The sequence below is a fragment of the Crinia signifera genome, chromosome 5 (assembly GCF_055691185.1).
Source record: "Crinia signifera chromosome 5, ASM5569118v1, whole genome shotgun sequence".
Classification (NCBI taxonomy): domain Eukaryota; kingdom Metazoa; phylum Chordata; class Amphibia; order Anura; family Myobatrachidae; genus Crinia; species Crinia signifera.
In genome coordinates this window covers 65,059,700-65,072,265 of record NC_139221.1, presented here as the reverse complement: position 1 = coordinate 65,072,265, position 12,566 = coordinate 65,059,700, and the positions used below count along the sequence as shown (strand labels likewise).

At 43.2% G+C, this 12,566-nt stretch overlaps 1 protein-coding gene across 2 annotated transcripts in view; it reads left to right on the top strand.

Moving 5' to 3' along the window:
* LOC146080280 (carbonic anhydrase 2-like) overlaps positions 1–9,876 on the top strand; it is a 53,978-nt gene extending 44,102 nt beyond the window's left edge. For both annotated transcript variants that reach the window (XM_083187360.1, XM_083187361.1), the window contains exons 6-8: positions 473–535; positions 2,091–2,246; positions 9,157–9,876. In XM_083187360.1, the coding sequence (XP_083043486.1) occupies positions 473–535; positions 2,091–2,246; positions 9,157–9,276 (339 nt within the window). In that variant the 3' untranslated portion in view covers positions 9,277–9,876. The remainder of the gene's footprint in view (positions 1–472; positions 536–2,090; positions 2,247–9,156) is intronic.
* The last annotated feature ends 2,690 nt before the right edge of the window (positions 9,877–12,566 follow it).

Below are 12,566 nucleotides of genomic sequence, written 5' to 3'. Positions count from 1 at the left end.
AATCATTAGGTTGACATGGGCAAGGTCAACATGGGGTTTTTCACTGTTTTTTGAGCCAACATGTGCCGACAGGTGGTATTTCATGTCCTACCATCCACTAGGACGTGGTGGGAGAATAAAATATTGTGCCCAGCATTGCGAGGCACCATGCCCAAAACATGGTGAGCGCAGCTATGTTTCAGTGTCCATGTCGACCATGTCAACATTTGGGTCAAAAACAGTGAAAATCCCTATGTCGACCTAGACCCATGTTGACCTTTCATTATGTCGACCTAATGGTGTCGACTCAATGCTTGTTGAACCCCATGGTTCAGTTGATTTGTATTTGATGCCACAAAGGTATTGTGTATACATTTGCCAAACACTAAATGATCTGTTCGTCTAAGTCATTGGGAGCTTTATTTAGCATTGTTAAATAGCATCATGTACATTTTATTTACTCTCTTGCATGTCTGCTTTCTTGGTACTTTAGGTGGGCGACGCCAGCCCAGCTCTGCAGCCAGTGATCGAGGCCTTATCACTAATTCCAACAAGCGTAAGATTTCTGATTTTTCTTTTTTAATTAAATAAATATTTGTTGATTTTTTTTTTTTTTTGTAACATGCTGCTATTACTCCATAGATGTCAGTTACTGATTATCTCTCCCTAAAGTTGGTGTCATTCTATGCAGGACAGAGATAAGAAACATCTTCAATGACATATTAGTAGTTTTAAATATATCTTACAACACTGATAATGTAGTTGTGGGGACGGAATGAAAATAAAACATTTTAGCCATTGTCTAAATGGGTTGGTATTGTGATCCTGGTGCTTGGGATGCCAGCGGTCAGTAGACCAACAGCGGCATCCCAATATTACCCATGCAGCCTAACCCTAACTGTACCCCCTTAGTGCCCCTCAGCCTTATCCCAACCTTCCCCACCCTGCAACCTAACCCTAGCCTTCCCTCAAGTGTCTAAACCTAACCTTCCCCTCCGCCCCCCACACACACACATACATACAGACATACCTAACCCAAATATATATATATATATATATATATATATATATATATATATATATATATATATATAAAGTTGGTATCTGGCACTCATCCGTTGAGAATATTTAAACTTGACCCGGTGCCCTCACCTGAGGGTGTAGATAAAGTGCAATTACTGTATGTGCGGCAAGAAATTACACTCTGTACAAGTGCTGACTTCTACCTTTCGGTTAAATTTAAATTTAAACTGTCACCAAGTGCCGCTGTTATCAAGGACCTACGGTTGCTTATTTGGAGGGCACCAGTGCATACCATCGTGGTTTGAGTGAGTGCCAATCAGCCACCCCTCAGTGTGTGTATATATATATATATATATATATATACTGGTTTGCAGCGGCCCGGCACTCTCCTAAATGTTGCAGCAGGCCCCGGTGCCCTCCCGGATAGAAGTGGATAGGTGGGCAATGATGGGCGGCACTCGGAGGTAACTTTCAAAGGTTTAATCAGGTGCGGCAAACGACCAACGTTTCGGGGTGCGGTAACCCCTTTGTCAAGGCGTTTTCCGTTTGAGCACCTTGACAAAGGGGTTACCGCACCCCGAAAGTTGGTCGTTTGCCGCACCTGATTAAACCTTTGAAAGTTACCTCCGAGTGCCGCCCATCATTGCCCACCTATATATATATATATATATATATATATATATATATATATATATATATATATATATATATATATAAACATGGGTACAGAAGGAGGCCACTCTCCAGACTGAGGTTTCACAACATACTTTTTTATTTAAGTACGCTGCCACATCACGGGTCAACGTATCGGCTCCAGGCAGAGCCTTTGTCAAGACTTAATGACAGCCAAACTTTTTACAACTTTGAGAAGACAGTGCCAGTAACTCGCCACGATATGAATTGAGAGTGTCGTCTGTTACCCTTGATACCTTGATATATATATATATATATATATATATATATATATATATATATATAGGGAAAGTTCTGCCCCTGCTCATTTGCTCAGCCCTCTTACTGTATATGTAGTTCATTAGATAATTACTAATGACTCCCATTATGCAACTTATTGTTATTTGTTATTTCAGGGGAAAGAGGCTCCATTCCTTAACTATGATCCTTCAGGTCTACTCCCAAAATCTTTGGATTTCTGGACCTATCCAGGATCTCTGACCACTCCACCTCTCCTGGAGTGTATCGTCTGGAACGTTCTTAAAGAGCCAATCAGTGTTAGCGAGGATCAGGCAAGTCCAACATTTACAATGACTTGTTTTTTTAGACATAAACTGCATCTATAAGAATACGTGTGCCGACAATCATTAATCTCCTTCAACTACATTTTGTTCATTCATTCATTTACTGTATATACTCATTAGTTTCATTCTAGAACGCCTGTGCTGGTAAAAACAATACAACATTGGCTTTCTATGCCATCCATATGAAAAATATGAATTCCTTCAGTTGCAAAATAAGAATTCAGTTTATGAAAAACAGGGTGGAACAACTACATTTCCCATCATGCCAAGCCTCAGTTTTGCTGGAATGACAAGCTAAAACAGGGACAGGGCATGCTGGAATTTGATGTTCCACAGCAGCTGGCATTGGCATGCCAATAGGCCAGAGCCACCAGGGCTGGCAATGATGTTGGGGGGCTGTACAGGGTCAGGTGCATGCCTGGAGCATACAAAGTGCACCCCCCGGTATGAGTGCATCCATGACACTAGTCAGATGTAGGGACCATGCGGCAGCAGTGGCACTGCCTACAGAGACTTATACTAGTGTTGGCCCTGGCAGCTGGAGTGCTACAGGGAAGGTCATTCTGGTTGACACTCAAAGCTGTGAAATGCATGCAAATGTATGTTTTGCATAAACATCCATTCGCAGCTTGCGGGTGGGGACGAAATAATTTGATGGTCGCTGGCCATCGATTGATTTGTACAGTGCACGCAGATCTAACACACTCTCTGGTGTCTTAGATCTGTGGGCTCCCTGTGCGGGAAGAGGGCGGGCAGCTGACATCCGCTGAGGTCAGTTGCCCGCCCCACGCACCATTGAAATGCTGGGCGCCCCAGGCCCGCACTGTCCTGTGCAAACGGATCGGCAAACTCTTACCCAGGGACCCTGCACATGCGCAAACTGAAAACATCACTCCCCGTGCGAATGTGCGGGGGAGCGAATCATTCAGAATGACCCCCAGGATTTCTACCCCTGACACAGAGGCATTTTGATGCATGACTTGCAATCCTCTTCTAAGTAAAGGGATATTACTAGAGAATATATATATATATATATATATATATATATAAATAGATATAGATAGATAGATAGATAGATAGATAGATAGATAGATAGATATATAAAGCCTTTATGACTAGAAGGAATGCTCCCCAGACCTGAGTCTCATTCAGTACTTGGAAGTATAGACCTATACCTGAGTTATTAGGTAATTTCTAATGTCTTCTCTCAGGGTAAAGCTGCTCAGTCACATGCCTAAATGGCTTCATCATTAATAGCACTTTCTGTAAATCCCAGCTTTTACACGGCATTTGGGTCATTTTGCCGGTCCTGGTCCCCTTTCACACAGAAATGCAAATTACTGGGTTAAACATTTCTACCCGGTAATTTGCTGATTAACACAGGTATTTCTTCTGTGTGAAAGGGTCATCCTGGGTCAAAGACACAGAAAGTCATAGAAAATGACACGTGTTGAACGGCAATATATCGGGTAGAAATGTTTTACCCGGTAATTTGCATTTCAGTGTGAAAGGTGAAAGTGGCATAAGCAGAAGTGATTGTGAAGTGTAGATGTTTTGAAAATGAATGTAGTGGCACATTAAGCTGATCAACTTTATTTAGAGCTGTCCCCAAGTAGCTTTTAAACATGACTCAAGATCACTTAATGCTTGTTAATCGTCTCTCCAAGTATCAGCTGTCTGCAGTAGGAGGAAAGACAGCAGCACCTATGATGTAATCCATTGTCTGCTGATTCTCTTTCACGTGTTTAATGTTTAGTTCAATCCCAACTCAGACACACCTACGTTCTCAAAATGACCAGGTGACTCCACCCACTTCATCATTGGACAGGACCGCCCTCTGTGATGTCATTCAAAGAGAATTCCCTACATAGGCCAACCATAACTGCGTGATGAAGTGTATTAAGGTGTTTTGCAAGGGCGTGGGGCTATGATTAAGCCATTCCCTCAGCTCTCAGATGCCAATGCGATCATGGAAAATGCCGCCCCTTTGCACCACTGCAAATACGATCGCAGCCATACACACAGGGGAAAACCATTTGCAATCACTGACCATCGAATGACTTTCCCCCTCTCTCAGCGCTGAGTAAGTCTAGACTTTCTCAGTGCTGCGATCACCGTGTAGAGATGGAGGCCGCTGCTAAGGTCAGCAGCCATACCTAGGCACGTCAAGGCCCATCTGCGTTTTTAGGCGGCACTCCGAAAAAACGCCGGGGTGCCACCTACAAATGACCCCCGGATGTCAAACAACTTGCTTCTCTGGCTGTGATCGCATGGAGGGCTTGCGTCCAGCCAACGGAGCTGACCAATCCCTTAGATTCTAGCTTAACCCATCTAACTTTGGCTAACATTTCTCTTTAAGGGCCTTATTCGAGTTCACTCTTTCTGACAAAATCCTTCTTAGATGGACAAAACCATGTGCACTGCAGGGGGGCAGATGTAACATGTACAGATAGAAATAGATTTGGTGATTTTTTGGTGATTCTTTGCAGGGTAAATACTGGCTGCTTTATTTTAACACTGCAATATAGATCTCACTTTGAAGTAAAACCCCACCCAAATCTAATTAGATCTGCACAAGTTGCATCTGCCCCCCTGCAGTGCACATGGTTTTGTCCATTTAAGAAGGATTTTGTCTGAAAGAGTGAACTCGAATAAGGCCCTAAATGATGCCTTTTACGAGGTGTACTTGGTGTGTCCCATAGACCAGATGATGATGCTGTTTTTGTGGTGTTTTCAGTGCAGTTTCATGTTTTCAACTGCGCCATTGTTTTGGATCCCAGCATGCTCTGGTATGCAAAGAATGCGGTTACATGTTACATTTATGCGTTGCACACAAAAAAAAAACATTATTTTCGTTTAAACTACACTATGATTAATCTAGCACGTTCCATACATTTCCAACATCTAGGTTAGGTTAAACCCAACATAAACATTTAGGGGGTATTAAATTCCCCGCCGTTATTTCCGATGGGGGAAATAGCGGCAGGCGCCTATTCCATGCTGTCTTCCCCGACACCATTGAAGAGGCATATCGACACAACGGGCCGACTTTAAAAGCCCAGTTTGATGAATTGTCGCGATCACAGCCGAATCTCGACAATTTACTCAGACACGCCCCCTTTTCACCGATCGGCAGGTAGGACATTGAATTCCGGCAGGCGATGTACAGTCGAGGAAAACGAAAATGGGCCAGGGTCACGACTTTCGATCCGTGCCGACAGCCGTGACCCATTTTGCTCGACTGTATATCGCCTGCCGGTGTCCGTGTAAATTGTCGAGATTGAATACCCCCCTAATTATTTTCAAAATCATAAGTCTATCTACAATAACCTGCATATCATCTTATCAATATGGTGTATGAATTTAACGAAGATATGTGACTTCACTAGATCTAACCAATATGCTTTGGTATGTGCAGTAATACAGTCCATCATACACTGTTCAGCAATTGCTACATTCCCAGCATGCACCATGCTGTATTTATCATATTCTTGTTATGAAGTGGGCGCTGCACGTTAACAAAATGTTTCAGCAAGTGATAACAGTTCAGATCCAGCTAATTACTTATTTATGAGTTTAGATTGTGACATATGCATGACTGTCAGTTTTCATTGTGAGGTACCGCCCTTATCTCAGAGTCACACTGACAGCTGTAAGGTCTGGAACCACTTTAGCTGACGGAATAGAGCGTGCATGTTTTTATGACATTACTGTACAGTGCACATCAGTGTTAACATTTTTAATAAGTACCTGTCACCTGTACTTTGTGGAGACGGCCAATTTGTAAGCGGAGATAATATGCAATATATCAGTTACCTAAGGATCAGTAACACTGTCAAGCATGGTGCAATAAGTGGAAGAACAAATGACCATGGTAATTGCTTTCTGCCCGGGGCTACATAATAAGTTCCTGACAGTGTTCTATTGCTTTTGTCTATATATTGGTTCAGTCAACAAAATGATGCATGCAGGGACGTACTAGGTGTCAGCAAGATGTGCCACTGTACAGAGTGCAGGGCCCTGGGGGTGGCACTGTTGCTGTACAATGGCCCTTTCTTCTGGCTAGCAAGGTGTCTGCAGGTGCAGGTGTAGATAGATAGATAGATAGATAGATAGATAGATAGATAGATAGATATTAGAAGCTGCTGGTGTAAAGAACAGCAGCCACAGTAGGCTACCTGTGACCAATGTTTTGGGTCTTTAACAACCTGTCTTCACACTTAGTGTGGGATTTTATTAAAATACATTGCTGCCCCTCGCCATTCCACCGCAGCGATGCTATCTGTATGTACTTACATATGCGACTGGTTTGTGGGGAGTCTCCATCACATCCCTGGGCTCTCCTTCTTCAAGTTCTCCCTGTACGGGAAGCGGCTGTCCCCGGCGCCACCTCCTCCCCCCCTGCAGCTGGAAGGACCTCTGGCTGCATTGCTAGGGGGGGAGGAGTCTGACGTAGGTGTATACCGGGGAGGAGGAGTGGGGTCAGCGTCTGTGGCATGTGGTGATAAGAAGCCCATAGGCTTCTTTAGGGTATCGCTACCACCTTGGCCGGTGAAGATACGGCGGCCAGATCTACATACATTTGAAAATGCTGTTAAATCCCCTAAAATGGGGTTTTACTGCATTTTTCCCTTAGCACATCCCGCCCTTAAGGGGCCTACACATGTAGCGATTAGTGCTCTATGCGATGCTTAGAACGCAATGTAGGGCTATTTTCTAAGCGATCTAGTGAGATCGCTTAGACAATGGGCCAGATGTATCAAGCTTCAAAAAGTGATAATGTGGAGAGTGATAAACAACCAGCCAATCACCTGCTACCTGTCATTTTTCAAACCCAGCCTGTAATATCGCAGGTAGGAGCTGATTATCACTCTCACAAGGCTGGCTGTTTATCACTCTCCATTTTATAACTTTTAAAGTTTGATACATCGTACCCAATACCCCTTAATCGCTACGTGTGGGGTTGGGATCATTTGGTCTATTGCATTATGGTCGAAACTCATTAGGTCGAATCCATTAGGTCGACATGCTAAAAGGTCGACATGATTCTAGGTCGACATGGGAAAAGGTCGACATGATTCTAGGTTGAAAGGTCATTAGTTCGACAGGTCATTAGTTCGACAAGGTCATTAGTTCGACATTGTCTATGTCGACATTCACAAGGTCGACATGGGGTTTTTCACTGTTTTTTTACCTGAATGTCAACACAGTCGACATGGACACAGTTTAAAGTGCACTGCATCCCCTCGCATCGCTCGCTGCGCTCGCTATGCGTCGGGCACGGTGCCTCGCTACGCTCGGCACACTATTTTATTCTCCCACCACGCCCTAGTGGATGGTAGGGCATGAAATACCGCCTGTCGGCACATGTTGGCTCAAAAAACAGTGAAAAACTCCATGTCGACCTTGTGAATGTCGACATAGACAATGTCGAACTAATGACCTTGTCGAACTAATGACCTGTCGAACTAATGACCTTTCGAACTAGAATCATGTCGACCTTTTCCCATGTCGACCTAGAGTCATGTCGACCTTTTAGCATGTCGACCTAATGGATTTGACCTAATGACTGTCGACCATAATGCAGTAGACCAAATGACCGCATCCCGTTCAGGAGGCTGGGATTTGAATGGAGTACGAGATACTGCACCTTAGCAATGTAGCAAGTCTCTTCTAGAAACACAGAAGATCTACGCACAGAATAATCTAGTCTAATCCCAAATCATTAATTTCACATTTTAATGCTGTAGTATTGATAACAGGACACATCTCTATAGTTAAAAGCTTATAAAAAGAGATTGTATTTGTTTCTTGAGAAATTCCCTGTAAGTGGGTGATTAGTGAATTAGTCATTGTACAGCACAACCGAACGTTCCATCCTTGGTAGGTGGAAAGCACAGTGCATTTGACTCTTACAGTACATTAAGAAAAGGTCACCAACGGCTTAGCAAAGGCTTTTATAGAGTACTTGTTAATAGTGGCACCGTGATCTGTGTTCTGTATGTTCTGTATTCTGAATAATACATCTTTCCTGGTATTCTTTTTTTTTTTACTTTAAAAATAAACTGTAAAATAAAAATGATCTCCAATTTATGGAAGCGAGTTAGATAATAACAGTGATAATAACATTATGGAAAAAATTATTATTATTATTATTTTGTTTTTGTTAAATCATGCAAAAAATGAAAACATGTAGCATAAATGTTTCTGTGAATGAGACTGTAGTCCTCCATATTACACTCATACTATACTACTGGGCAGGGCTGCCACTAGGAATTTTGGGGCCCAGGACTGATTTTAAATCCTTCCCCCTCCCCCCTCTCATTTACCGGCCGGCTTCGGGTCCCAACTCCCTTCCACTGTTCTGCCTGTGCTCAGTGCCCTGGACGAAGCCCTGCTCCTGGATGCCGGCAGCCAATTAAAATGCGGCACCGGCTGTTGAGCCAATCAGCGCTCGCGTACCTCTAGCCAATCAGAGCAGCTGCCGGTACGTGAGCTGCCGGCATCCGGAGGTCTAGAAGCCTGCGCTCTGGGAGCAGGGCTTCCTTCAGCGCACTGAGCGCAGGCAGCAGCACAGCTGCTTGACCCCCATTGGCAAAACGAATTTTATTATAATAATGACCAATGGTAACACCATTAAGAATAGGTTAGTGTCTCACATCATCACAGCTTGAGACCAAATTGTTTTGCGGTCAGGTGCTCTATGCAGAGTATAATAAAACTGTATTATGATTGTACTAGGGCTTTTCAGTACTAGGAACGCACCACGCCTCCTCAGTAATGCCACACCCCCTCAATGTCATGGCAACGCATCTCCTGTCCCAGTTCCGGCTACTAATATTCTGAGAGTTACAAAATACTACCATAGCTCTGTTTAATCTGTTGTTTTTGTTTTTAGCTGGCAAAACTCAGAAGCCTTTACTTCAACGATGAAAACGAAAGTCCCTGCCACATGGTTGACAACTATCGTCCGCCACAGCCATTAAAGGGGCGTTTGGTCAAAGCTTCATTCCAATAGGATCAGAATCCCTGTGTGTGCTGTGATCAAGCTTGGAATCCACACGCTTATGTTTCATTATCTCTTGGTGTTTTGCAAACTGGAAGCCCCCCCCCCCCTCCCCTCCTTTATGCCGAATCTCTAATCCCTCTGTGAGTATTAGGATCTGATTAATGAAATGTGAACGTCCGCTTCTGTAGACTAATCATTGATAAATGTGAGTTTTTGCTTATAAGTAAACAGAACATAGTCACTAGTGATTCTCTTCCACAAATAATGCTGCATTCATGTAAAGAGAAGGGGACTGTTTCCCCCATTTTATTTTCTGGAATTATGTCTTAAAGAAATACTTGAGGTACATGCAATGCTATGTATTACATAATGTGAACTGGTGCGTGTTATAATTGTTCCAGAGATTAAAGATATATTGATTTTAATAGATATATATATATTATATGAAAGGTCTTAATGGTGCTTATTTTTTTCTTAGGTATAAAGAAATAGAATATTATAATTGTATTTTGGATACATAAATTAAAAATACCTATTGCAAAGTCATGTTAATATATTTTAAATACATTACTGTTTGACATGTAATAAACATTGATATAATTCTCCTGCTGCTATGCGTCTGGTGTGAAATATTATTCCTATAAACCAGGGGTCAGGGAACTTTATTTCCCCCTAAATATATTTAGATACACCAACGTTACCCCCTAGGAAGGAAATCATATAATTGTAATACACACTGTACCCCCAGAAATGGATCCTGCTAGTACGGTACAGAGCCTGGCAGCAATTGATGATGATGATGAGGATAACATATATGGCTGTGTGTGGTACAAAATTTGTCAGCCATACTGTACATGGTAATCATCATCATTGGCTGCCAGGCTGTGTGTAGTATAGCCATTGAAAATGTGATGTTCAGGCAACTATTAGTGTCAGTATTTCAAGATGATATAGTGACAGTCTATGCATTTTTTTGCCTAGACTAGAGATGGGTATACCTTTACAGGCAGGCAAAGAAACTCGGCGCCGCAGTGGCAGTACAGACTGCGCGCCGCCGAGATTGTGCAGCAACTAGTCGACTCTACTGAAGAAGCAGGCAGACTTGGAGGTGGGGTCCAGGGAAGCGTGTTATACACAAGGGCCTGACGCACTGCACCGCGTCAGATCCTGGTACACTACAGTACTGTAACACACACAGACTGTACTGGGCTAATGGACGGTCGCGCTGCCGAGACACAGACAGGCATGCATATAGATTCATAAGCATGCCCCGGTGTGTCTCGGCAGCGGGACCGTCCATTACCCCCATGAAATTCATTTTTACCCCATTTGGGGTAATTTACCCCAGTTCCCTGACCACTGCTATAAACAAATAGAACACTGCCCCCTGTGGCTGCATTGGGAAGAGCTGCACCAGTGCTACTCAAACTCAGTCCTCACAACCCAACACAGCTCATGTTTTCCATGCCACTTCTGGCAGTTGGTGGTATACAATGCACCTGCCGGGTAACCTGGAAAACATGGCCTCCCCAATTTACATTCTTTCATTTTAAAGATATTAATAATTTACAAATAATACTTAATAACTTTATCTACATTTTGTATGTCCTATGGGCATTCTCCAGGGGGTCACTGTGAATGGAGATATGGAATATGTTACAAATGTCTCGCACTACATACTGTATACAATGCACTACATACTGTACTGTATACAATGCACTACATACTGTATACAATGTTTTCAAATCATGGCCGCTTCATCAGGCAGTGTAAATATTTTTTGGCATGTAAAAGAAAAGTAGCGCATTTCTGCCAATATACAAAGCCATACTATGTTGAGACGTGGGTTGCGTATGCACCTACTTTATTATGCCAGCATAATCAGTGTGTACTTGCATTTTGTGCTAGATACAAAAGACTCACCTGGCTTTTACAGTTTATGCAATGTGCTGAGCTCCATTGTGGGAACACACCCATTCGGTGGGGCGGCACAGATGGTGTGAGGCAGTTACCATTACTGCCTCACAGCACTGAGGTTATGGGTTCGATTCCCACCATGGCCCTAACTGTGCGTAGTTTGTATATTCTTCCAGTGCCTGTGTGTTTTTCATCTGGGTATTCCGCTTTCCTCCCACAATCCAATAAAAAAAATATACTGGTATATTGGCTTGACCAAAAAATTAACCCTAGAATGAATGTCTGTGCATGTACCTGTGGTAGGGAATATAGATTGTAAACTCCACCGGAGCAGGAGCTGATGTGAATTTTCAAATATTCTGTAAAGCGCTGCGGAATATGTGTGAGCTACAGATGGAGCGCCTGTCAGCCAGCCTGCAGGATCGCCAGATATCCTGAGCTGGACCGGCTTCCCTGCCCATCTCTGTTTTAGGGATACGGGCAAGGAGTGCGGGCAGCTAATGGGGGCTGTGAGAGAGCTTGCGGGGAGGTGCAGGCCACCTCTGGCAGTTGGTGATATACAATGCACCTGCCGGGTAACCTGGAAAACATGGCCTCCCCAATTTACATTCTTTCATTTTAAAGATATTAATAATTTACAAATAATACTTAATAACTTTATCTACATTTTGTATGTCCTATGGGCATTCTCCAGGGGGTCACTGTGAATGGAGATATGGAATATGTTACAAATGTCTCGCACTACATACTGTATACAATGCACTACATACTGTACTGTATACAATGTTTTCAAATCATGGCCGCTTCATCAGGCAGTGTAAATATTTTTTGGCATGTAAAAGAAAAGTAGCGCATTTCCGCCCATATACAAAGCCATACTATGTTGAGACGTGGGTTGTGTATGCACCTACTTTATTATGCCAGCATAATCAGTGTGTACTTGCATTTTGTGCTAGATACAAAAGACTCACCTGGCTTTTACAGTTTATGCAATGTGCTGAGCTCCATTGTGGAAACACACCCATTCGGTGGGGCGGCACAGATGGTGTGAGGCAGTTACCATTACTGCCTCACAGCACTGAGGTTATGGGTTCGATTCCCACCATGGCCCTAACTGTGCGTAGTTTGTATATTCTTCCAGTGCCTGTGTGTTTTTCATCTGGGTATTCCGCTTTCCTCCCACAATCCAATAAAAAAAATATACTGGTATATTGGCTTGACCAAAAAATTAACCCTAGAATGAATGTCTGTGCATGTACCTGTGGTAGGGAATATAGATTGTAAACTCCACCGGAGCAGGAGCTGATGTGAATTTTCAAATATTCTGTAAAGCGCTGCGGAATATGTGTGAGCTACAGATGGAGCGCCTGTCACCCAGCCTG